The sequence below is a fragment of the Carlito syrichta genome, unplaced genomic scaffold (genome assembly GCF_000164805.1).
Source record: "Carlito syrichta isolate Samal-C Ts95f unplaced genomic scaffold, Tarsius_syrichta-2.0.1 Scaffold312046, whole genome shotgun sequence".
In the NCBI taxonomy this organism is placed as follows: Eukaryota; Metazoa; Chordata; class Mammalia; order Primates; family Tarsiidae; genus Carlito; species Carlito syrichta.
In genome coordinates, this window is record NW_007256142.1 from 1933 (window position 1) to 28200 (window position 26268).

The window sequence follows — 26268 nt, forward strand, 5'->3', positions numbered from 1 at the left end:
CGGGGCTGGTGGACATTTCAGTTTCCACAGGGCCGTGGGGCGGAGCTGCGGGGGCTCTCGGGGAGGTGTCACCAGCCGGCCGAGGGGCGTGCCTGGCAGCTGGACGTGTCCGGGAAAAACAGAGGTCGTGACACCGAGACTATTGCAGGAAGTGGCACTTTATTACGCTGGCTAGCACTAGCACAGCGGGCCGAGAATTTCATGCATTCAAAGCAAGCTCGAGCCCCCCGGAACAGGTGACCTGGGGCCTTTTACCCTCGTTTAGGTAAGGGAGGGGGTCGTGTTGAGTGATGACTATTTCCTTTGGAATCTCACAAGGTTGTACTCAGCAAAATCAGATTTTTCAAAGAGCAAATGGTTTCCAGGAACTGCGGGATTGTAAACCGTCAGCTTCAGAAGGGGGGCTTTAGATAAGACTCTTTTTCATTGCCATGAAGTAGCCAGTCTCTGGGCCATTTGGCCTTTCTTAAACAAAACCTGCCTGACAGCGGGCGGCCCTTTAAAGTTGCAACTTGCCTTCCAAAGGGAAATACCTTTAACTGCCATCAACCTTTCCTCCTTGCCGCTGGGCTAGTGGCGGCCCAGGTGAGGCCGACTGCTGATCCCGAACCAGCCACATGTGTTTCTGTGTCTATTCACTCAATCACACAAGAAATATATTTGAGCATATGCCGCCTCCTGCCACAGAAGGGAGGGCCTGGGGGAGGCCGGGATTCCCCCTCCACTGTGAGGCGCCCACCCCCGAGTGCGACAGAGTTGAGTGGTGTCGCCAGAGCCCACCGGAAAGGGCACCTAAGTCCTTCTCCCAAGGAAAGAGACTTGCTTTTATCATCTCTGAAGTTTGAGCAGTATAGACAGGAACTGGTGCAAAACGGCTCCATGTTTATGTGTTCGGTAACATCACCTGTATGGACATTCCGTCGCATCCCAGTTGTAAAGTTCAGGTAGCACGCATCCTGCGGGTCGTGTTCCCTTTCTCAGATGACTCGGAAGGTGTAGGAATCGATGGACACAGGCGACCGAAGATGTTCAGCGTCATGCATGGAATGCTTGGTGAGAGGACAGAGAGACCAAAGGACCCGAACAAGATGGAAAACAAGAAGCAAAGGCATTTTGTAGACTCTGTTCTTAATTCACGTAGGTAGCTTCCGGTTCTTCGAAAGGCATGCAGGCCTGGGTTGGAGGAGCTCCATGTCGCTCTTCTTGGAGACCTTGGGCAGCCACTGAATTGTGGGCTCCCCGTTCTCGCCACCGGTTTCTTCTGGATTGTGTGGTCACAGTAACACATGTATGTGTGATTTCCCGGGCTTGTGCAGTTCAAGAAGTTCCATGGGAGGAGACAAGGAGGGGACGAGCAGAGGAGGAGAAAGTGGCGAAGTGAGGAAACGGATGCTGCAAGGCGTCTCATCATCGGAATGGGGTGGTGGTTGCAGAGCTTCCGTCTCCCCCTGTCCTGTGTTTTCAAGACCGCCCGTCCTCCCATCCACTTCCCAGGGGGTTGGATGGCTGATCTTGGAAAGGCTAGTGTTAAGGCTCGAAGAGCCAAGTCAATTCCTCCATTTGGTAAATGATGTTCTCCCTAGTTTGAAAGACAACCCCACCCGCACCCCAAAGGAATGCCTTTTCCAGAGGAAGAAGTCGTTCTTCCCTGAAAACAAAACAAACCAGCATATGTCTGATTAGAGAAGTTAGCTTTCAACTTGCACCCAAGGCAGAGGAAGAGAGAAGCGAGGACAGTGGTGGTGAGTGGAGCAGAGGCTCCATTTGGTTGTGAAAGCCACAGGGGATCAGCTGCTCAGAGGAGAGCTGTGACTTTTCTCTCTTTATAAGGAGGAGAAAATCCCTTAAAATGCCTTTATTTGGAGAATATTTTGGTGACTGGTTATAATTTTTTTAGGGATATGAACATTCAGAGTAATTATAGAGCAAAATCATGTTCTGTGTTTGAGTCATTTAATCTTTGCCTACTGATTGTTTTGATAAACATAGTGCGCGCCTCTTGTGTGACAAGTATTATTTTAGGTGCTGAAGAATTAGAAATGAATAAAGTGTCAACATCACAATAAAAAGTTAAAAAGTAAACAGAGCCATATAATACAACATGCTATGGGAGGAAGAAAGAAACAACACAGCATTTTCATAGACTAGCATATGATAATATATAATATAACATAACATAATAATAGAGCGGATAAACCCGATTTACCTAGCACTGATTATTTATAGACACTTCATGAATTTATTTTTAGAATTATTATTTTTTTTTTACTAGAGGGATGGTTGGATTTTGCAGATATAAGGGGGCCTGGACAGGGGTCAGTTGGGCCCTGGAATCCAGCCCAAGTCTCTTGCCTTTGAATGAGGGCTATGCCTGAAATACTGTCAGCTGTTTGGGAAAAATTCTGCTTCTCTGACCAAGTCACAAAAAGTGGTTGCTTCCAGTTCACATAAAGGTACATGCAGGTTAATGGCAACTTTGATTCTAAGAAAAATGAAAATGGCAAGGTTCTAGGCCTCAGTGTTTTGAGTATGTGGGGTGTGTGTCTGTGTGTGTGTATGTGTGTGTGTGTGTGTGTGTGTAGATGTGGCAGAAGAGCAACTTTATACAGAAAGAAAACAGAATAAAACTATATTATTACATTAGGGAGATTTTTCATGTTTCATTTTATCTTATTTTTCAGAAGAGGACTGTCAGAAAGATCTAGAAAGCACAGTTTGACTGTGAAAAGCAAAGATCCCTTACCCACGCATTTTACGAAAAATGTGCAGAAAGCCATTGACAAATATACCAGGTAAGAATTAACCTATTCGATGCTTCTGATTACAAAATCACAAAATGCCTGTAACAAACGTGGTCAAATCAGTGGCAGGCCGTGAATATCTAAAATATAAAATGCAACTTTATTTTTTACCTAGTGAAAATGTTACACTGCAAAAAAGTTCTATTTTTTATTTATTTTTATTTTTAACAAATTATTTATTTACTATGGAGTTGTTCAAGTGAGGGTCTGCTACATAAGTAGGCTGCATACAGGTGAAGTTTGGTTTTCTAACTGGCCCTCAGTCCTCCTGGTACCTGCAAAAACATGTTAAAATTAGTGTGCTGTGACATTAACAAATATGTTTACTGAAAGAAGGAGGAAGTGGGCTCAGAGAAGGGAAGCCGCTTGCCAGGGTCACCTCTTTGCAGTATGTGTCACTTCTGGTGCTTGTGTTCATTCCTGCAGTGACTCCCTGTCATCGTCGTCATCCAGTGGAAGCCACACTCCCACGGACACCCACAACTCTTGGTCTGGATCTGCCACCCGGAGCTCGACCACTGGGTTGTCTACAGAGAGGAGCTCAGTTTATTCCTGGAGAGATGATGTATGTCCCAGAATCTTCTGGATAGTCCTGTAATTGCAAGTTACAGTGAAGAATTGCTTATGTTCACATTTTTTTTACTAACTATAAATACATTACCTGTTACATGTGTATATATACATACAAATGAAAGCATTTCCATGTTACATGTGAAAATATTAAAACGGCAAAATACAGAGAAAGACTGTACTCTTAGGTGTTGACAGTTTTGTGTCCCCCGTCCAGCCCTCTCCTCCTGTGTGTCCTGTATGAGTTCGTGCTTGGTATCTGTGGCTGGAAATTCAGGACAGACACTGACAATTAGGAACTTGAATAAGAGGAAAATTTTGGAAAAGCAAAAACTGTGAAACATCACCATGATCAGAGAATTTCCTATTCGAAGTCACACATTTTACTTTCACCTTCGAACCCTGGCAGAAGCTATTCACTTTAGCCCTATTTCTTTTCTTTGTGACAGGAGGGCTCTCAGCTGGGAAGGCTTTTATTCTTCAGCTCTGGTTCCTAAATAAAGAACCCTGCTAACTCCATGGGTCATGCCTCTTTCTCCCCTCAAGTGTCTCTGAGGATCGGGGATACAGCCTTTTATAAAGTGCACCTGGCCGCCACACCCTGGTGTTCTGTTTTCCCTCCTTGTTTGCGCTGTTTTTCTTCACTTTCTTTAAAAGCCGTTTCCGCACTCCTGTGGCACCTCTGGTCAGCTCCCTGTGTGGCTGCACAGCAGTGATGCCCAGGCAGCCGGTAGCAAGGGGGATGCGGAGGGGAGTCACTCAGAACTACTCGGAGGACTTTTCAAACTTGTATCTCTTGCACGGGTGACCCACCCTTGTGTCCACACTGCCACCACCTCCACACCCCCCTTTACTGATGCCTGTGAGGAGAAGGCCGAGAGCCATTGCTTCGTCGTGTCCGAATTCTGGATTTCTTCTAGTACAAAATTTCATGGAATTACCAGGGAAAATTCTTATGATTTCCATTTACATAATTTAAAATACCCCAAACCCTACAATTGCTTTTCATTTTAATTTTTAAAAAATTATTTACTAGCCGGGCTCGGTGGCTCAGCCTGTCATCCCGCGCCTTTGGGAGGCTGAGGTGAGTGGATTGCCTGAGCCCGCAGGTTCGAGACCCGCCTGGGCAGCGAGACCTCATCTCTACAATAAAAAAAAAATCAGCCGGGCATGGTAGCACATGCCTGTAATTCCGGCTACTCGGAAGGCTGAGAGGAAGGATCGCCGGAGCCCAGCAGGTGAGGCTGTGGGGGCCGGGAGCGGCCACTGCACTCTAGTCTGGGCGACTGAGTGAGACTCCACCTCAAAAAAAAACCCAAAAAAACAACAGCAACAAAAATTATTTACTTTTTTATAGGCAATGTTTGCAAAAACAGCAATATACAGAGAAATGAAAGGGAGCCTCTCCCATGCCTCAGCCATCCAGTCTCCTCCTTGGAGACAAATATGATTATTAGTTTTCCCTTTATTTCATTTTTAAAAAATAATTCAACTCTCCTATAATTTTGGAATCTAGGTTATTACTAATTTGAGAGAAGAACTGACTTAGAAAATACTATGTAGCGTGCTATGAAAATCAGCATGGGCTGGCCAATTTGGGTTGGGTCTGTCAGACTGAATATACACTTTGTGGCTCTCTCTGAGTTGAGGGTGAGGACTCAGATTCACATTCTCCTAGAAGAAAGTGTGGCTGGACACTTGCCCTGGAGCGTACCTGTACAATGTTGGTTCTCCCAAAGTATTACTGCTCTAGGAGTAAGGACACGTTCTCCTTACTGCCTGTGAGAGTTTCAGGACTGCTGCCTCCCAGCTGAGACCATCAAAGAAGGTTTTCTCACCTGCAAGTCACTGCAGCTGTGCTATGAAAATCTCTTAAAGCCAGAGAAAAAATTAATATTCTGGCTTCACCCTAGTAACCATACTTAAGATAACTAAGGATTTGGGTTTTTTTTAATTCATTGATGAAAATAAGGTTGATGGTTCTTTCTACAAAAATAATTTTCTTTTCTGTGTATCATTAGAAGTAAAAAAGATAGCTGGTATTTTGCAGGTGTGTCAGACACAATTACATGGATGACTTGCGCGCGTGTGTGCATACGTAGATATATAGGTGTGTGTATGTCTGTGTCTCAATAGTCTATGTCACTGTGGATAGCTATACCTATATCTGTGTAAAATCTCAACTAAGTCTCATAACTCAGGCATAGAAGTGAACTCTATTTAACATTTAAAGGAGGTGAGGGTGATCTGGCTGCATTTGTCACCCCATTGATTGCCAGGTTGCTTCGGCTGATTTGGCTGGCTAGGCGGGTGCCCCCTTCCTCTCTCACTGCTCCGTGTGTGTCTCTCCCAGAGCTGCACACAGTCAAAGAGGATGACCATTCCCACTAAAAGGACCGTTCCTTGGTCCAGGGATACGAGTGGTTGCGCTCCCCTGTTAGTACTTCCAAGCAAGTCTACTTAACAAGAATCTGACACACAGAATGAGATGTCATTTATCAGACAAGTAGGACCAGGAGCACTAGCATGTCTGACTACAAAGCCCATATTCTTTTTGACCGTGTTGCACTTCCTCCTCTATAAAGGGTTTGCTTGACATTATAAGCGTCATTGACTGTGAAGCTTATATTCTGTGACTTTCAGTGTTGTCACTAAATGTGTATCTCTGTTTCAGGAATTCGACAAAGCCAATGCACTGAAAGTGCAGCAGTTATTCTGGGAGGTCGAGGAGATGTTATTTGAAGGGAAGGTGAGCCCCCAGACTCAGAATCTACTTGCCGAGTGCAGTGAGTGGACACGAAGATCCCTCCATCTGAGGTAAGGATATTGTGCTTAGGAATTCTCTGGAGTGCGTTTTTGAACCTCCACTCCTGATTTGGTTTAATACAGTCAGTACATTTGGACTGAAAGCACTCACACAGTCAGAATACGTACCCAGAACACGGTCCTTTCCTGAGAATTCCCATCCTTTGTGATGGTATCTGAGGAAACACTGAGACATTCCAATACTCAGGTGACTTTTAATTTGCGAGAAGCAAATCTGGCTCATCCTCAGAGAGGCATCACACATGTAACAATGGCAAGAATGGTGGGCGTGATCTTTCCCAGTCACTGGTATGTGAACAGCGCGAATCTGTCCTCATTACTGAGAGCTACACGAGGGACTGAGCGGGCAGAGTGATGACTTGCAGAACGTCTGGTTACACGAGTCTTTCCATCTCACCGCATTCCTTGTGTATGGAGGACCACTTATTATGTTCTTACTGAAGGGAAGCTTTTTTCCCTCAGTGTCTTGGCCAGCCTGCTTAGGAGACAGTTTCTCCCAATGATCTTAAAGTTCTTCTAGATTATATTTGGGGCAAATAAATGAGAATACTCATATAAATGTGAATGGATTTTCTGGTTACCTCAACAGGTAACTTAAAAAATACCTTGGCCGGGCTCGGTGGCTCAGCCTGTAATCCCGCGCTTTGGGAGGCTGAGGTGAGTGGATTGCCTGAGCCTGCGGGTTCGAGATCTGCCTGGGCAACTTGGCAAGACCTCGTCTCTACAATAAATCAAAAAATCAGCCGGGCGTGGTAGCGCGCGCCTGTAGTTCCGGCTACTCGGAAGGGTGAGGCGGAAGGATCGCTGGAGCCCGGCAGGTCGAGGCTGCGGTGGCCGGGGGCGGCCACTACACTCCAGTCCGGGCGACCGAGTGAGACTCCAACCCCCCCAAAAAAATCTTGAGTAGGTAGTTTTCTTTCTTCTTTTCTGTCCTTCATAAGCCTTCTGTCTTAAAGAGTATGACGTGTTCTTTAGCCCTTCATTACAGATACGCACTTTTCTAGGGAGGGTGCACTTACCAAGAAGTCAGGTGCTCAGGCTTCCCCTGAAGACCAAGCCAGTGTGAGAACAGTGAGGCTGCGCTTCCAAAAAGCCGCACCTTTCCTGTGATGTCCATCCCTCTAGTGCGTCCATACGCACTGGATCCTGTCCTGCATGGGCCTTCAAAGTCATTATTGCCTCTTTTTTCTTTTTCTTTTTCTTTTGAGTCGGAGTCTCACTCTGTTGCCCAGGTGGAGTACAGTGGCATGATCACTGCTTACCACAGCCTCGAACTCCTGGGCTCAGGGATCCTTCTGCCTCAGCCTCCTGAGTAGCTGGGACTACAGGCAGGCACCATTACACCCCGCTAATTTTTAAATTTTCTTTTATTTGTAGAGATGAGATCGTACTATATTGTCCAGGCTGGTGTCAAACTCCTGAGTTCAAGTGGTCCTCCCTCCTTGACCTCCTGAAGTGCTGAGATTACAGGTGTAAGCCACTGTTCCTGGTCTCTCCTGCTTTTGTAATTGCAAAACAATTATTTACTTATTTTTACCTCGTAGAGTATTAGGAAGACAACTCATCCCACCAACTGACGACGGGATCCAGCACTTCCAAGGCAGCTCACCCGGCTCAGCGGCCCCCAGGCCCTCCTTCCCTGCCTGTGGATGCAGCAACAGCCTCAGAGAGTGTGTTCGGATAAGTTACCCTCATAAAGTGTTTTTGACTGTATTTTAGTTATGCCTTGTTTGCTTTTTCCATGAACCTTGGCTATACCACATTTGGAAGTTTTTATTCCAATGAAGGGCAGGTACAGAGAATTTCTTTCACAAGATGCTTCTGATTCGAAACTGATGATGTGTGATGTGTGTGTGTGTGTGTGTGTGTGTGTGTATGCAAGTCCGTAAAATATGTATGGAATATATAGGCACTGGTATATTTACAGCAATTAACTTAAATTCTTCTAAAGGAGCGCTAGGTACAGAATCAAAAACTGCCTCCTTGGAATGCACCATAATCCGCAGGGCAGTCACAGAGGAAGAAATAAAGCTTCATTCTTTTTTCTTTCGCTCACTAGGAGATTTTGATACATTTCTTTATGCCATTCACATATTGGCCATGGTGCCAGGACATCCTTTCATTACAGCAAGGAGGATGCAAACTCATAGAATGATTTAGGCTTTTAAGAAGCCTTGAAGCCAGACGTGATGGCTCACACCTGTAATCTCAGCACTTTGGGAGGCGGAGGCAAGAGGATTGCCTGAGTCCAGGGATTCGAGGCCAGTCTGGGCAACTTGGTGAGACCTTGTCTCTACAATAAATCAAAAAACAAGCCAGGCATGGTCGCACATGCCCATAGTTCCAGCTACTTGGAAAGCTGCGGTGAAAGGATCGCCTGAGCTCAGCAGGTCGAGGCTGCAGTGGCCATGAATGTGCCACTGTACTCCTACCTGGGCGACAGAGTGAGACTCTGACTTTAAAAAAAAAAAAAGAAGCCCTGAAAATTTTGAATGATGCCTGTGTTGAAATGTTTTTAAGGATATAAGTTTTGTCAAACATAATCTTTATAATTTTTTTATTTGGGATCCTGTACATTATGGAGAACTTGAAGATCCACCACGATCATGCAAGCATTGCCTTTTTGATGTCCTACAAACTCCCATGTAGCGTCTGTTTTTCTCCGTAGGCTGTGCATCTCTGGCTCTCAGCTAGTCCCAGCAGCATTCTCAGCCTCTGCCCTGCCGGGCCCAGATGGCACAGGGGCTGCTGACCTAAAGGCATATTCATCCCTGGAAGAAGAGGTTTATGACATGGATGGAAAGATTGAAGAGTACTTCGCTTTTGACAAAAAAGTGGAGTGAGTAGAATTTTATTTGACGTTGACTTCATAGTATAATATTGATTTGACATTTGTTTTTATGATGTGTTCATTTAGTGTTTTGGGTATCTTTTTCTGTTCTTTTGAGAGTAACGTACTCCCCAGAGCGTTTAGATTTCTAGCAGGAAGTGTATGTGCAAGAGCAATGCTTCTTTTTTCTTCCTGATACTGTAGGACAGCGAGAAAACAAGAATTGCGGTCAGCATGTTGGGGAAAACAGGCCAGGCCCTCCTGCCCAGGGGCAGCAGGTGCCCAGCAGTTGCCTTCCCAGAAGGGCTAAGGGGATGTTTCAGTCTCTGTAGTTTCTGCACTATATTTCGCTCTTAAACAAAAGCTGCAAATATTGTATGATAAAAACTTGCCTCGTGATTAAAAATTGCCACACTGAAACATCACACTGTGCTAAAACAAATCTTAACAAGTTTAGGAAGATTGAAATCCTATCAAGCATCTTTTCTGACCACAGTGGTGTGAAACTAGAAGTCAATAACAGGAAGAAAACTGGAAAATCCCCAAATATGTATAAATTAAACAGCATACTCCTGAGCAAGCAGTAGGTCAAAGAAGTCAAAAGGGAAATTTAAAAAGATCTTGAGACAATTGAAAATGGAAATACTATACCAAAACCAGAGCTTATGAGATGAAGCAAAAGCAGTTCTAAAGGGAAGTTTATTGCAATAAATGCTTACATGAAGAAAAAAAGAAAGATTTCAGTAAACCACCTAACTTTTTACCTGAAGGAACAGAAAACAGAAAAACAAACTAAGCCCAAAGTGAGTAGGAAAAAGTAAATAACCAGGAACAGAAATAAGTGAACTAGAGATTAGAAAAAAGGAATACATCAATGAAACTAAGAGTTTTTTGGTTTTGTTTTTTCTTCTAGCTTCATTAAGGTATAATTGACAAAAATTGTATATATTGAAAAAATGGGCTGTTTGAAAAAGAATGAATGCTTATTAAGATATGTATGAATGTACACGCATGCACGCCTTATCGATAGGAAGGCAGGTAGGTAGATAAAATTATTTTAACTTCAGTCATTGGTGCTTTCAGTAATCGGAGTGAGTTTTTGTCCTTAGTGATGATGACTCTCTTGAACAAAAACCAGCTCACCATGGTAGGAAATTGCAGAAACACGGCCTTCCTCCCATCTCCCCTCATGACTGCATCAAGGATGCGGTGGCGGCAGAAGTGTTTGATCACGTCTGGACAAATGTGGTAGAATTGTTGGAAGAACTGATTAGAAAAAAATGGGAAGCTACACTCACAGGTACTTATCTGTGGCCTACTGAAAGGAGAAAAACAGCCTTGTCCCTCAGCTCTCTGTGCTCCTTACCCCAGGGGGACCATCCTAGAACGTGACTGGAGTGAGAAGAAAAGTGGGCTTTCTGTCTTTGCTTGCAAGTGATTTTTAATCACCCTAATCAGGATGCTTTTTTTTTTTTTTAAGTTATAAAAATAATGCATATGCAGTCTGGGAGAAAAACACAAATATACAAGAAAGAAGCTAGAAGCCATTTTTTTAAAATTATGGTTAAAAAAAAATTTACCTGACTAATCTCTCATATGGGATATTTGTTTTTAATTGCTCATGATGTTATTTTTTGGGAACATATTTATGTTGTTTTTAATGATAACTATAATATTAACCAGTTTTTAAAAATGACATATGAAATGGTCTGTAACCTCACGGTCCAATTCAACCTTGTTAACACTTTTACAAATAAAAGCACTTCCTGTATGTGCATAAAATCAGAAATTCAAACTAAAAAGGATGCTTCAAAACAGGAAAACTGAAACTTCCCATTCCTCTTACCCCAAGTCCCTCTCCCCAAAGAAAATTATTTTCATTATTATTATTTGAGTTGGAGTCTCACTGTGTTGCCCAGTCTGGAGGGCAGTGGCAGGATCATGGCTCACCATCATGACCTCGACCTCCTGTACTCAGGTGATCCTTCCACTTTAGACTCCCCAATAGCTAGGCTTGACATTATTTGTAAAGTAAAATATAAATATAGCTAATTGAATAATTATTTGATTTATCTTTTTTCAACTTATAAAATGCTCTCTAAACTACATAAAATTAACAAAAATTAATCATAGAAATATTGATAGTTTTATGTAACCAATTTATACAATAAGGCAATAATCATGTTACTTTAAATACCGTTCTTTTTCCAGCCAAAAGGATTAGTTGGGCTTTTATAGAATACTGAGAAGCTCTGGTTTTCTACACACTACTGAAATTATAGTTACACCAGCCAGTTCATTCCGTGGGGATCTCTGCTGTTTATAGTAATGTTATTTTACCAGTGGCCGTAGCATGGACTTACGGTAACTCAGGAACAAATATTCTCTTTGAAGGATGAATTTTAGGCATTTGTATTAGTTAATCGGAAGTTTCTTATAACACAGTTTCTTCTGTTGACACAGAAGGAAAAAACCAGAAAGAAAAATATAAAGTTGCTGAAAACAAATCTGCACAAATCCTCATTTCCCGTACCCATACGGATGTGTCCAGTGTTCCTCCATCCAGAAGTTCTGAAACCCACGGCACATCTCTGCCTTATCATCTTAACCCTCCCCTGGTAGGTGCTTTTCTATTAGTCTGTTTTTCACACTTATATCTTTATATCTCTCACCTCGGTTTGTCAAGAGTACCGTTCTATTAAATTCTAGTATCACGTTATTTGGGTCTGTATGTTGATAAGGCTATAATGCAATGTGATTATTTCATGAAGTTTAATAGAATAGCCACATGACACTGCTTTGAGAGATGGAGCTGTTTTCCATATTTTGGGAGCTAAGGTGAAAATTATAAATGGTCTCTTTCCTTCTGCCAAAGTGATAAAAGAATCAAGGCTTATATGTTTGATTCATTCACTATTTAGTTCGTGTGTAGTTATGGTGTTTCGAGGAGGTATGTAGAAGAAAACATAGTCCCTGACCTCGTGAAACAAAAACTATAACGCAAGGTCAGATGCAGTATATACCGTGAGGACCGTGCAAAAAAAGAGTTGTAGGCGAATCAGGGAGAAAATGGATTCATCTTTGTTAGAGGATGAGGATTGGTCTTTTACCTTGGAGATGAAATTTGAGCAGAAACATAAAGAAATGAGTAGGACTTTAGGGGGTGAGAATTTTGGGTGGGCGTGGGTGAATGAAAGAGGAGGTATGTATGGGGAATCATCGTTGGCCTAAGGTTAGGGGATAGGATACTGGCTGTAGAGCAAGAACAGGGGATATGGAGTCAAGAGGCCTATGAGGAGTAATGTTTTGGAATATTGAACTTTTCTAAACTTAGCTTCTTATCTGTATGATGAGGATAATATGTTGTGAAAGACAAAATCATAGCAACAGATGAGAGCTACTAACACCAAATCTGGCATATACTTAGCATTCAGTCTACTTTTGGTGAATTGCATTCTTATTCAAAGATCTTGTAGCAGGTGAGGCAAGAAAAGATGTCTTGTTCATGGGAGGTTGCTGGGGTACTGGGGAGGTTGTTTACTATCACTCATGTGGGGAACAGAGGGGAAAAGAGAGAAGGCAGGATTCCTGGTCTTGAGCTACATCTAATTTACAATTTAGTTGGAGGAAGTCAATCTAGGCCAGAAAATACTAAATACTACACACATGGGCACACATGTGTGCACACACACACATACACACACACACAAGAAGAGGCAATATGGCTGAGAGTAGAGGAATAAGAGTTTGGACCTTGCATGCAGCCTGCAAGGACTACAGGTTCTGAGCCCGATGTCTCCATTTATTAGCTTTGTGATTTTATTCAATCCCTTTCTCTCAAAACCTCAATTTCCTGCTTTATGAGACAGAGGAGGCAGGTAGCTGTGAGACTTAAAGGAGATAAAACGTGTACTGTAGTGTGTGACGCAATAGTGTCACCTCTTACTGTGATCAGGTACCAATTATGGATTATATATAATATTATGTAGACTATAAGAGCTGGGGGGTTCATATTTTTCAAAAGATAGGGTAAGACATGAACTAAGCCCTCAATGATAGGTATGATTTGTTAAGCTGGAAAAAAAGGCAGAGGCTATTCCAGGAAAAGGCAAAAATGCATACCTCGCACAGGAGCAGCTAGGCAGAGTATCCTCGTCAGATTGAAAGGACGCAGACTGGAAAGAATCTGTGTTTCAGGTAGCAGTGCATCAGACAGAATGTCTAAAAGGCTTGCTTTACTCTCTAGTATAAGGGCTTTCCGATAAGTCTGCTTCGCTTTATCCATTGGAAAGAAACTTAGAGAATTGTTACCTACTTCCTGTATTTTTTGTTTCTTAAAACTGCCCTGACAGGTTCAATACAATATTTTCCACTTTTTAAAATAGGCAGTATGGGGTTTTACATGTAAACCACTGATCCATTTTGAGTTGATTTTAGTATATGGTGATAGATAAGGGTCCTGTTTCATTCTTCTGTATGTGATTAGCCAGTTTCCCCAGCACCATTTACTAAATGTAGTTTACTTTCTCCAATGTTTGTTTTTGTCAGCTTTGTTGAAGATGAATTGGTTAGGGGACTGTGGTTTTATTTCTGAATTCTCTGTCTTGTTCCATTAGCCTATGTGTCTACTCCTGTCCAGTATCATGCTGTCTTGGTTACTGTAGCCTTGCAGTAATATTTAAAGTCTAAAACTATGATTCTTCCAGTTTTGTTTCTTTTGCTAAGGATTGCTTTAGCTATTTGGGCTCTTTTTTGCTTCCATATGAATTTCTGTATTGTCTTTTCTAGGTCTGTGAAAAGTGTTGGCAATATGATAAGGATTACATTAAATCTGTAGATTGCCTTGGGTAGAGTTATTGATGATATTGATTCTTTGTTGAGTAGTGTTCTGTAGGGCTCATTGTAAAGGTTTTTCACATTTTTAATTAGGTAGATGCCAAGATATTTTATTTTTTGTGACTGTTGTGAATAGGATTGTGTTTTTTATTTGATTCTCAGCCTGCTTGTTGTTGGTGTATAGAAATGCAACTGTCTTTTGCACATTGATTTTGTATCCTGAGACTTTACTGAAGTCATTTATCAGTGTGAGGAGGTATTTGACAGACTCTCTAGGGTTTTCTAGGTATCGAATCATGTCATCTGCAAAGAGGGATAACTTCCTCTTTTCCTATTTGGATACCCCTGATATCTTTCTCATGCCTGATTGTTCTGGCTAGGACTTCTAGTACTATGTTGAATAGAAGGGGTGAATGGGCATCTTTGTCTTGTTCCAGTTCTTAGGAAGAATGCTTCCAGCTTCTGCCCGTTAAGTGTGACGTTGGTTGTAGGTTTGTCATAGATGGTTCTTATTGTTTTGAGAAATGTTCCTTCAATGCCTAGGAGTTGGAGGGTTTTTATCAAGAAGGGATGCTGGATTTTATCAAATGCTTTTTCCATGTATGACGAGATCATCATGGACCACTTCTACACCATTAGTGGGAATGTAAGGTAGTTCAACCTTTTGTGGAAAGCAGTGTGGCATTTTCTCAGAGAACTAAAAGTGAACTTCCATGCACTCCAACAATCCCACTTCTGGGAATATGCTCAGAGGAACATAAATTGCTCTACCAAAAAGACACCTGCACATGTATATTCATTGTAATACGATTCATAATAGCAAAAACATGGAACCAACTCAGATGCCCATCAGAAGTGGACTGGATAAAGAAAATATGGTACATACATGGGGAGGGGGACCAAAAGACCCAGAATTTATTCATAAAAAATTGTGTATTTATTCTTTATTCTTACATGTTTAAAATTCAGTCACCTTCAGAATACTCTCCATTTGATGCAATATACCGATTGAGACACTTTTTCCACTGCACAAAACAGTTTTTGTGGGTGTGTATAGGTTGGAATCTCACTCTGTTGCCAGTGGGCTCTGCAGTGGCACACTTACAGCCACGCAGCGTCAACCTGCTGAGCTCAAGTGATCCTTCCACCTCAGCCTTCCAAGTGACAGGAACTATATATAGGCCTGTGCCACCGTGCCCTGCTAACTTTGTGATTTATTGTAGAGACGAGGTCCTGCCGTGTTGCCCAGTCTGGTCTCAGTTCCTGGGCTCAGGCAGTTCTCTCTCCTCCAGCTCCCAAAGTGCTGAGATTATAGTCGTGAGCCACTCTGCCCAGCTTCAAAACAGTTTATGAACTTGTCAGTTTTGATGCCTTTTAGTGCTTCTGTGGTTTTTGTTTCACCTCTTCTACGCTGGCAAAGCATTTCTCTTTGAGGACTTTTTTCATCAAGGAAACAAACACACACACACAAACGTCTCTCAGGGCGAGATCGGGTGAACTGAGAGGGTGGGGCCTGAGGGTCATGCTGGTTTTGGTCAAAAATTGCTGAACACTCAGCGCATGTGTGGGCGGCTGTGTTGTGTGCCACAAAAAAACACAGCCTCTCACCGCAGTGCTAGCTGGCACACTGCCACTGTTCGGTTCTCAGACCACTAACTTAGTGGGGGAAGTCTGTACTACGAGGGGCCTGTTCTCCAAAATAAATTCTGGTTTTTTGCGTGTCCCCCCCCCCCGCATATGATGGAATAGTAGGCATCCAAAAAGATCAAAATCATGTCCTTCATGGCAACATGGATGCAGCTAGAGATCACCATACTCAGGGAACTATTGCAGAAGCAAAGAACTGAGTACCCCATGTTCTGACTCAGCAGTGGGCCCTGATCACTGGTCACATGAGCAGGGATGGGATCAGCAGATGCTGGCCACTGCTAGAGGAGGGAGGGAGGAAGGGGGGATGGAAAGCACATGTCAACACACTGGGTGCTCGGCCCCCTGTCAGGGGAGAGAGGGCTTGCTCGACATCCAAGCTTTACCTGCACGCAGCTTACTCTTGTAGTAAATCCCCTTCTGCACCCCACGCTCTAAAATGAAAAAAATGGGGAATACGAATCTCTTAAAATGAACAGTTGATGACAATCTAGGAAAAAACCTTTAGATATCAGGCGAAATGAATAGACTTGAAAAAGAAAAAAATAAAGCAAAAATAGAGCCTATGTAAAAATAGTCAAAACATTCTAGTGGTCATTGTAGTAGAGCTTGCTTTATTTCTGTAACATTGGTTTTTGCATCTCTCCAATGTGGGGAAAATGTGATTGTGGTTACCTATATTCTTGAACCAGAATTGAATTCTAGTCTAAGAAATCCCCTTCTCCTGAATCTAAATCTCATTTTAAATCCTAGTGGGTCATATTGCAGGGCTGAAGAGGAAATTAATCATGATTCAGCCCGTACTTTATGCTTTTGCAATATTACCTAATCTGATTCTCATAATGGCTCTGTGAGGTAGCTATCATTATTCCCCAACTTGAAGATGAGGAGACTAAAGCTTCCAGAGGAAAATCGTCTTTCCAAGGTCACCAGCCAGGATATAGTTAGAACTGGGATGAAGCGGAAGCCTTTGATGCCTCATGCTTGCGTTTCTCCTTGGGCCATCTGGCTGCTTCTGGGCAGAGAATGCCGCAAGTATGAAGGATGGGAAAAAGAACAGGGGTCAGGCAAGCAGACCAGGTAGGACTGCACCACCATTGCTTCCTATCTCCCGTTTCCCTCTCCACCTTCTTCATTCAGAGGCAGACACATGCTGACTGCATCAGAGGAAATCTCCAGCCTCTGGGAGCTCTACTCACCTGTGGCCTCCCCTGTGTGGACACAGTGGCCAGCTGGCGTTCCTCCCATGTGGTTGCCCTCTTAGGTGCATGGTCCTCTGAAGCCCTCACTTCTTGCCACTTCGTAAACTAACCCTTGGGGAGTAAACCAATTCCTTCGTAATGTCTCATCCCACATCTTTATAAATCGAATCCTGATATGAGCCTTGGGGAATGAACCAGTTCCTTGATACTGTCTCATCCCACATCTTTATAAATATAATTCCATTGTTAATTTTCCTACAATTAGCCAGCTTTAATGTGCCGTTTGTTTTCCTGCTAATTCTTCACAGGCATTGGTACTTGGAATGGCATTTTTCAATTTTTTTTTTTTTACTGTTTTCAGATTCATCGCTTCTCCAGTAATTTTTACAGTGATTTGAATGGTGTGATGACAATTCAAGCAAAACCACTTCAGCAGAGACCTACCTACTTTGCAGATAGAACGCAGTAAGTATAAGAAACAGTCACCCAGCCTCTGCCCTGTACTGGCAGCAGCTGAGCCCTAAAGACTGCAGGGGACGTGAGGTCGTGACGGCCCCGTTTAATCCCAGGCTCCAGAGGTGCCTGAGCACGAGCCAGGGGGGCATGCCACCAATGTGTAAGAAAAAGACAGATTATTCCAGTCAGCCACAAAGCAATTACTATCGTGTTTTAGGTGGGAGAGCTGAGGAGTGGACGATGCAGCCATGAAACGCCTCATCTTGTGGGCTTTATTCTTTGATTACTCACAATAAAAAAAACTTAGCTCACTGAAGCAGAAATGGAAGTGATAGTCTGTCCGTTCATTCAACAGTACCTGGGAGTATGTTGTATGAGCCAGGTGCTGTTCTAGACAGTCCTCACAAGGCACAGTAGACGTGTGCCCCTGTTCTCACGGCACTCACATCTGAGCAACTCACCGAACTTCCCTCCCCAGGTATGAGCAAGAGGACAAATCGTGGGGGGGAGGAGCCAGTGCTGTCTCCTCTGTACGACACCGACCAGGACGCATCTCAGATGCACGCAGGTTACAGACTTCTGCAAAGAAAACCCCAGCGCGTTGGAGGCTGCCCTCTCTTTCTTCAGATTCCCTGAGAATAAAAACTCCCAATATGTATCGTGACGAAGTTCTCCAGGGAACAAAGCTGTAAGTCTTGTTTCTCTTAAGGTTGCATAGGACAAAGACACTTGTCAGTGAGAGTTATGGATGTAGCATCCTCCATCAAATTTTATGCAGACAGCCGGGCTCGGTGGATCAGCCTGTAATCCTGTGCCTTTGGGAGGCTGAGGTGAGTGGATTGCCTGAGCCCACAGGTTCAAGAACCGCCTGGGCAACTTGGCAAGACCTCACCTCTACAACAAATCAAAATGAGCCGGGCGTGGTAGTGCGCGCCTCTAGTGCCAGCTGCTTGGAAGGCTGAGGCGGAAGGATCGCTGGAGCCCAGCAGGCCGAGGCTGCGGTGGCTGGGAGCGTGCCACTGCACTCCAGTCGGGGTGATGGAGTGAGACTCCAACTCAAAAAAAAATTTTATGCAGATATTTTTCTAGTGAGTTTATCAATTTGAATATTTGACATTAACCTCATTCCAGTGGTATACTTAGCTGTATACTGGAATATAAGGTCAAGAAGTATCCCGGTAGCACAGACAAGAAGGTGGAAGGAGACTGATGGGGGTGATCTTGGGTTGCTTTAAGTGACCTCATCTGTAAAATGAATAATTAATTAATACTTCTAAATTACATAATTAATACTTTTATGGGGAGGTTTGCATAAGATGATGTATATAAAATGGTTTAAAATAAAAGGAATACATACCTATCAGTTTTTCATCTTAAAGGATGTGCTTCATCTGTGTAGGAGTTTTAGGAAAGCTTTTGATCTTAAGAATTGGATTACATCGCATAATTGCCTTATCAGAAAGGTACTTGTCTTTTCTTTGATTGTAGGATTTCAAAGGAACTTTCCAACTAAAGTCCCGGGCCACACTTTTATTAGTAGTAACAGGGTTTATTGATGGCTTTCTTTGTTACCAGCACAGGAAAATGTATTACATTTAATATTGTCTTTATTTCCCACCACAAACTTTTCAAGTTGATACACACATTATCCCAAATCTCAGATGAGAAAACAGAGGCTGAAGGAAGTTGATCACTTGCCAAAAGGGAACCGGGGCACACCCCAGGGCTCTCTAACTTGAAAGTCCACCCCTGGACCAAGGTGCTGTAGACTTTCCACAGCAAAGGAGGTTATCACAGGTGCTGAGCTCAGGCCCCCTGCAGGGTCTGGAGGAGCATACTTACTGATACCTGGACTTTTTCAAGATGCATTCTTGGCACCCCTTTCGGCTTTATTACTATCATTTTTGGAGTTGGGATTCTCACTCTGTTGCCCAGGCTGGAGTGCAGTGGCATGCTCACAGCCGCTGCAGCCTTGACCTGCTGGGTTTGGGTGATCCTTCTACCTCCGCCTTCCAAGTAGCTGGAACTCCAGGGATGCACCGCCACGCCCAGCTAGTTTTTTGATTTATTGTAGAGATGAGGTCTCACCAAGTCGCCCAGGCTGGTCTCGAACCCGTGGGCTCAGCATTCTTCTTGCCTCTGCCCAAAGTGCTGGGATTATAGGCGTGAGACACTGCGCCCTGCCCTTTTCAGCTTGTTGATGAGTCAATATTTCTTTCACATTTGGGACTGAAACACTGGTTTGAGTCTGCTCCGTTCATTCTTTCAAGAGTCCTCTCTTTCTTCCCCCTTGCACACCTGCTTCACACTGTGCTCTCTCCTCTTCCTCCCAGTCGACCCAGGCTTCCCTGGCAGGCCTTAATCCAAAACCATTTCTCTTTCCTATTGAAGTAGGAAATGGCATATTCCAAGGGCGCATTCCCTACATGCCCCTCCCTCTATGTGGGCTGGTGTTTTTCAGTCTTTGTTTCATGATTAACCCTTCTAAGACTCTTTTTCCTAATTCCTCCGCCACCCATGGAATTTTAATCCCGCAGATAGACTCTTTATCTACATGGATGGCTGGGCTTTGTACATAAGAATAAAGCTGTTTGCCCCAAGGACTGATATTTGCCCCTCTGGGAAAAAACACCTGCTTTGATGATGTGCACCTTGACCATGGCTCCTCCTCACCCGCCTGGATTCTGGCTGACCTTGTCTTCATTCTGCTGCACAGACACACCTGTTATGTGTCTTCTGACTTCGATGATTTTGTTCATCCTCGTTCACTTTTACTGAAATAACACTTTTCCCCCTAGTTATCAAAGTGCTGTAAGTTCACTGGGGAACATTAGGGCAATACCACATATGAGTATATGTGTAGAAATCAAAGCTCCCCTGTGTGCTCATCACACAAAAATATAGAAATGACAGCTGCTGGCAAACTTCCTAACAATTTTGTCTAGGATTATATTTTTTCTTTTCTTTCCATTGTCTTTTCTCTAACACTGGTTTTAGCTTACTGTTGTATAATGAGCACTTTTTCATATTCTTTTTTCACTTAACATTATATCATTTGTATTTCTATCAAATATTTTTTAAAGTATGATTTTGATGACTACAAAATAATCGTCCCAGTATGTGATGATTTATTAAGTATTTCCATTTTATTTTCCATGTTTTTATTATAATGTACAGTAAACATCAATTTATATAAATCTTATTAAAGATGTCTTTAAATTGTTTCCTAGTGGTGCTATCCTAAAAAGAAACCTACCAGGTCAAAGTGAATGGACATTTTTAAGGTTCTTGAAATATCAATATTTTGCCAAAGTGCTTCCCAGAATGGTTGTATCAATTTCTAACCCCATTGATAATTCCTGAGACTGTCTCTTTCTCTACAGCCTCTAAACTTTGGGTAATATGTGTATTTTAAAACTTGACCGTTTATAGGTCAAAATTTGTCATATTGTAACTTTGATAACTTTTTTATCGGTGAATAAATAAATTAGAATCTGTACCTAGAATATCTATCTCTTATTATGCAAGAACTAGACAGTGTAATTTTTGAAGATTAATATCTGGTAGGGATAGAGTCTCTTGTCATGACTCCTCAATGATTAAAATTTACTCACCCTTTCTGAAACATAAGCTTATATTCAGAACCATATGCCATAACCATATACTCTGTTACCTTGTTCTACAGTTACTTCATGTCTTTTTATCTTGTTTTCTATAATTTGTCAACTCCTTGAGGGGAGGACTAGAGCCTCGATTCCTTCTGTGCTCTGCAAAGTTCCCGTGAGCCCAGACTGACTGCCGTTGCCTAGCAAGGAAGCTGTGACTGGAGCAGGTGGTCCCCGCTCACACTTTTCTTGCTGAAACTCTGCTTGTTCTACCTGAACATTGCTTTTGGCAGGCAGCGTGTGGTGAACAGCTCAGACTGGAGCTCTGAGAGGGGATCTGCCCCTCTTTCTGCCCCTAGATGCCCTGTTGCATGTTGTTGTGTTCACAGGCAGACCGGCACAGACCTCACGGCTTCTCCGCCAGTTCACACTTCACGGAACAGGTTACCTCCCATAGGCTCAGAGACCGGGGAGCAGAAGGCAGCAGTTCCTGGATCCTGCCCCATGTCTGTAAGACAGATTTCATTATATTTATGTGCACCGTTGGATAGTCTGTTGAAGAGCAAACAGAAATAATCTCGGCATCTCCAAGTGAAATCAGGAATGTAAGAAGAGAGCCGCCTCTTAGCTGTATTCAAATGTCCTCATAATGTGCTTCCAGAAAGTAAATAGCTTATGGGAGCTTACAGGGAACAAGAGGGCTAATTCACCCCATTTTGTGAAATCAAAGCCTGGCTTGAGCTCAGTCAGGCAGCCCAGGTGTCCAGAAAGTTCCTGGTGGTAGGGATGATGCTGCTAAGAAAAGAGCATGTGGTCAGGCCAGGAGGCCAGCAGACCCAGGTTTGGATCCTGCCTCATGAGCTCTATGAGTTGGTACTAGTCACCTGAATGTCCTCGACCCTTAGTTTTCTCCTCCTCTACAAAAGGAGAATAATGATTTCTAACCCCCCCCCACAAAGACTTCTTATAAGGATTAAATAAACTCACACATGGTAAATAATTCCTGACCTGAAATTAAGAGTATGGTGGATTATCACCCATGTTGTGTCTGTCAGCCCTCACTTTCACAGCTAACCTTGGCCGTGCTTATTGTAATGTAGGGGCAATGTCTTCTGCACTCGGCTCCACTCAGCCGTGTCTGGGTAAGCAATGCTGCTATATTGCAGAGTTTCCCCAGATTTTACTATGACTCATTTTGATCCAAGTAATTTGTCTCCATTTTATAAAACACAGAAGGACCCCAATGGTAGGAACAGAAAGACAGCCAGAGGAAAACCATCCAAGGCAAGGTTTTCTCTTGTTCCATGTGCCATTGTGAACACAGCAGTAGAACTCATTCCCAGAAGGCAAGGGTTGCAAAGCTTTCTTGTTTAACCTTGGAACAAAATATTAAAAAAAAGCAAACCTCACATTGAAAAGTGTAATGCTAGGCTGGGCACAGTGGCTCGTGCCTGTAATCCTGCATTTTGGGAAGCTGAGGCAAGCAGATTGCCTGAGCCCAGGAATTCGAGACCAGCCTGGGCAGCATTGTAAAACCTCGTGTACACTTTAAAAAAAAATTAACCAGGCATGGTGACACGTGTCTGTAGTCCCAGCTACCTGGAAAGCTGAGGCAGAAGGATCACCTGAACCCCTCAAGTCAAGGCTGTGGTAGCCATCATCATGTCCTGGCACTACAGCCTGGGCAACAGAGTGTGACTCCAACTCAAATAAATAAATAAATGCTTCACAAATATAGTATTACATTTCTGTTATCATTTAATATGAATTATTTGGGGCTAAGGTTTTTGATCCTATCACCTAGTATGACACTACTTTTTTATCTACTTTAATAATACAATTATGTGATTAAAATATATTTCGGCAGATATGTAGTAGACCTGATACTTAGCGATATCGACATAAAATTTTTCAAATAAGTAAGTGAATGAATAAGTGAGTGAATGATTGCAGCTCACGGAGGTCTTTTGTTGTTTTAAGGACTGCATTTATTTTAAACACAAACATACTGTCTTCCATTTAGTACAGAGGAAGGCACCCACAAAGCCGTGTGTTCAGTGCAATGCCTGACAGTGTAGAACGATTGCCTCTTCAAGAAAGAACTGTTACCCTGGAGCTGTCTTTGAGGCCTAACACAACCCATACATTCCGGGTAAGTTCTCTGTTCACTGCAGCTTTCATTTGGAAAAGTATTTGGAAAAAAATAAAACTCATCCCTCATCTTATTTTTCTCCCAACAGTCAGATACACCTCGAAAAGGTTCGTTGACACCAATGGAATTTGCTGGTCACACGTGGACAGGTCAAAGTATTTTGACAGGCCAACTTTTTCATATATCAATAAGAACGTCATTCGTGACATTTCAAGTTTCAGAAAGTGATATTGACGATGATCTACCTTGATAAGTCTGTTTGACCATATAGGAGGAATTGGCAACTATCTGTGGTCTGTGGCCTGACCTCAGATCTCCATCAAAGAGTAAACCCACATGGACAAGCACTTACCAGTGGTTAGGTCAGAAAGAGGGAAATATCCAACTGCCCTTAATTAACTGGGAAGCTCACTCTCAAAAAAACAGGAAAATGCTGTCTTAGGAAAAGTTACTGTCACTAACTCCGCTACAGAGTTTTCATGCTTTTCTTCTAAATGAAACCCTAATCTTCGATTTTCTTTGAACTCATGATAAAAATGCTTGAGAAAAGTAATACAAATTTTCTAATTATTTTATAACATAGATTTTACATATGTTCAACCTGGTATGCTATTTGAAGAATAAAGTTCTAGTTTGACTACAGGCCAGTGATGTTTCAGCTTTCAAAACTGTTATCTACTTTGTTTTCAAGGAGGTAGCACAGTATGGTCTAGAGACCTACTGCTCTGGAATCTGATATCGGGTTTCCATACCTACTAGCTGTGCAACCTTAGGAATGTCCCAACATCTCTGGACCTCAGCTTTTTCTTTTATAGAAGACTGGGTAGATGTAATAATTATTGGAAATCTGTGAAAAGGACATAGCTAGACGCAACGCTTACACGGCTCAAAAATTATGAAACATTTGTACTACAGATAATCTGAAATGTCAAGAATAATTCACTGCTTTAAGGGAAGTTGTTCATATAATTCTAAAAATAAATGTAGTAACATTTAAGCATTGCATACCACAGACTTAACCCTGTTCCCATCAGCCTATAACCCTACAGTAGTGGCTGTCTTTAGCTCTTTAACATTTTTCTCTTATGCTAAGAGCTCCAGGCTGCTGTGCCTTTTTGATGCTTTTTTTGTTGTTTGTTCCTTAGCAGTGTTTGCTGTCATTCTCGTGACAACACCTCTTTCTCTAAAAGGCAGCCACCCTACATGATCAATTATTGCTTTTAACATAATTGTAGATGGTGGTCGGGCGGGGGGAAGTACACACTTAGCTTTGTCTACTGATCAGTAATGATGTGTCCAGTGCTTATGGTGCCAAGTTCTGGGCTATAGGCTGTAATTCAAAAACCAGGGATGTTTTGGTGTGTGCCTCTAGGAATCTTGAGTCCAGAAGGGAAGTTGGAAAGGGATATGAGAGGTGAGCAGGACCACCTCAACCCCCATTCAGGTAGGTCAAAGGGCAGAGTTTTCCTACAGGAGATGACCACACACGGGATGGGAGAGAAGGGAGTGAAAGCTGGCAGGCTCGATTTTGTGGGTGGCCAGTGCTGGGTGGTGCTAAAGAAGGAACCGGAAGAATTCTGATGGATTCTGCTTTGGAGATGCTGACCACAGCATGCCAGGTGGAGGTGTTCAATAGGTAGTTTGGACACACAGAAGTAGAGATGAGGAGAGAGAGCTGGGTTCTAAATTTGTTTTAAATCTGCACTCAGTGTTTCACCAAAGAGAAGTCTTTGCATTCTCTTAGCAGCAGCTGTAGGACAACTATCATCACTGATGCCTGAGGCCTTTTCTCTTTCTATGGATGTGACTGGGGGTCCTTAAGGGAGATGTTCCTGCATTTCTGAGGTTTTATTTTGTCTCTGATGTGAGGCACATGGCTTCCTTGCTACCTTTGTTTCCAGGAGAAAAGCACCAGGAGCTATTCAACTTTCTATTTGTTCTGTGGTAGAACAAATGAATGGTGAAGAAGCTGAGGGGGTGTCCCAACAGTGAGAAGGGCCCTTAAAGCACTGACATTGGGAAGTAGAAGAAGCCTTGGGGATCAACTTTCGCATGGAAGGTTCTCGCAGACCTGCCAACTCTGGCAGAGCGCGCGGCCAGTATCTACGTTATGGTTTGGTTGGAAAGCCCTAATTTTTTTCTTAGGACCCCTAATGGCAATTTTTGCACATTACTATTTTCTGGTTTATGCAAATGACATTAAAACAAAACAAAACAAAACAAAAATATATATATATATATATTTCTCCTACTGAAAAAGCATCTGCCTGGATGTGAAAAACAATCCTTTTGAGAGATTGAATTCTTTTTAATGAGAATTCCTTTTTGGTTGATGTTTCAGGTTCACAGAATCTGCCTAAATCTTTTCAGAGGACAACTTTGACTTCAAGAAAGAGATCCCAAGTGGCATCTTGAAATGACTTTCCCAGACCTATGGACTCACTGGGGCTTTGGGAGCCTCAGAATACTATATGGAAGGACAAGTATTATGTGTGTCTGACAGTGTGAGATGATAGACTGAGAGAAATGCAAACAAATAAATGACGTAATTTTGAACACCACTCTGCATTGTAAGGAGAAGTCACTGAACTTCTTCACTGGAAGCGTTTCCAAGGTTCGGAAGACCCTTATGTGTGTTTACAATCCATTATTTTATCAGTTATATGCAGACACCATTAGTGTGTGTGTGTTCACACACTAATTAATAGGTAAGAATATATTATCTAGAAATATGCCCTTTGTACCTTGTTTATTGTACCTCGACATATTTTTTGGCCTCATTCTACTCGTGATTCCATCAAAATCCAAGTCAGTAATAAATATCACTCCCATTTTTAGAAATAGCAAAGTCATATTTGAGACCATATGCCAGTCTGAGTAAGATTCAGATTGTTCTAGTCATTTTGCTGATGTTAGTCATGAACCTCTTTGAGAAATGCTGGTGGCTAATTCTCCCAAGTCCGTTTTATTTTACTACTTTTCATTTTCAAGTTCATGCTGTTCACCTAAAAGTATCCCACATTTATTGATTTTTAGAGCTGAATATAAACATAATTAAAAGCTGTGGCATGTGATTTCACAGTCAAACTGCTCATCCTTAGAGGGGCACTTTGCAGCAGCTGCTCATTATGCCACCACCAGCTGACCTTTGCTCAGATGTCACCTCAGCAGCAAAGCCTTCCCAGGCCTCTGTCCTTTCAGGTTCTGGCCTCCCTTCAGGCTCTCCTTTGTTTTCCTTCAGAGCATGTATCCCTACCTGACATGACTGAAAAATGGAGTAGAGAATGTGAGAAGAAATGATCAAAAGAGGCCAGACTCAAGGTTTATTTTTCTTTTGCCCCTC

The 26268-nt window shown here is 42.7% G+C and overlaps 1 protein-coding gene across 5 annotated transcripts; it reads left to right on the plus strand.

Annotated features, from left to right (window-relative positions):
- The first annotated feature begins 79 nt into the window (after positions 1-79).
- FAM149A (family with sequence similarity 149 member A) lies at positions 80-26268 on the plus strand. 5 transcript variants are annotated; one of them, XM_008069452.2, is made up of 14 exons: positions 83-236; positions 2682-2792; positions 3228-3366; positions 6046-6188; positions 7742-7867; positions 8866-9036; positions 10137-10327; positions 11491-11645; positions 17074-17177; positions 17647-17856; positions 21163-21283; positions 22797-22925; positions 23014-23032; positions 25267-26268. In XM_008069452.2, the coding sequence occupies exons 1-14, from the start codon at positions 202-204 to the stop codon at positions 25338-25340; spliced, it is 1728 nt and encodes a 575-aa protein (XP_008067643.2). In that variant the 5' UTR covers positions 83-201; the 3' UTR covers positions 25341-26268. The 5 variants fall into 5 exon arrangements, with proteins under 5 accessions (XP_021573932.1, XP_021573933.1, XP_021573934.1 ...); XM_021718257.1 differs by lacking the exon at positions 25267-26268 and having other exon boundaries at positions 80-236; positions 23014-23312; XM_021718258.1 differs by lacking the exon at positions 23014-23032 and having other exon boundaries at positions 82-236.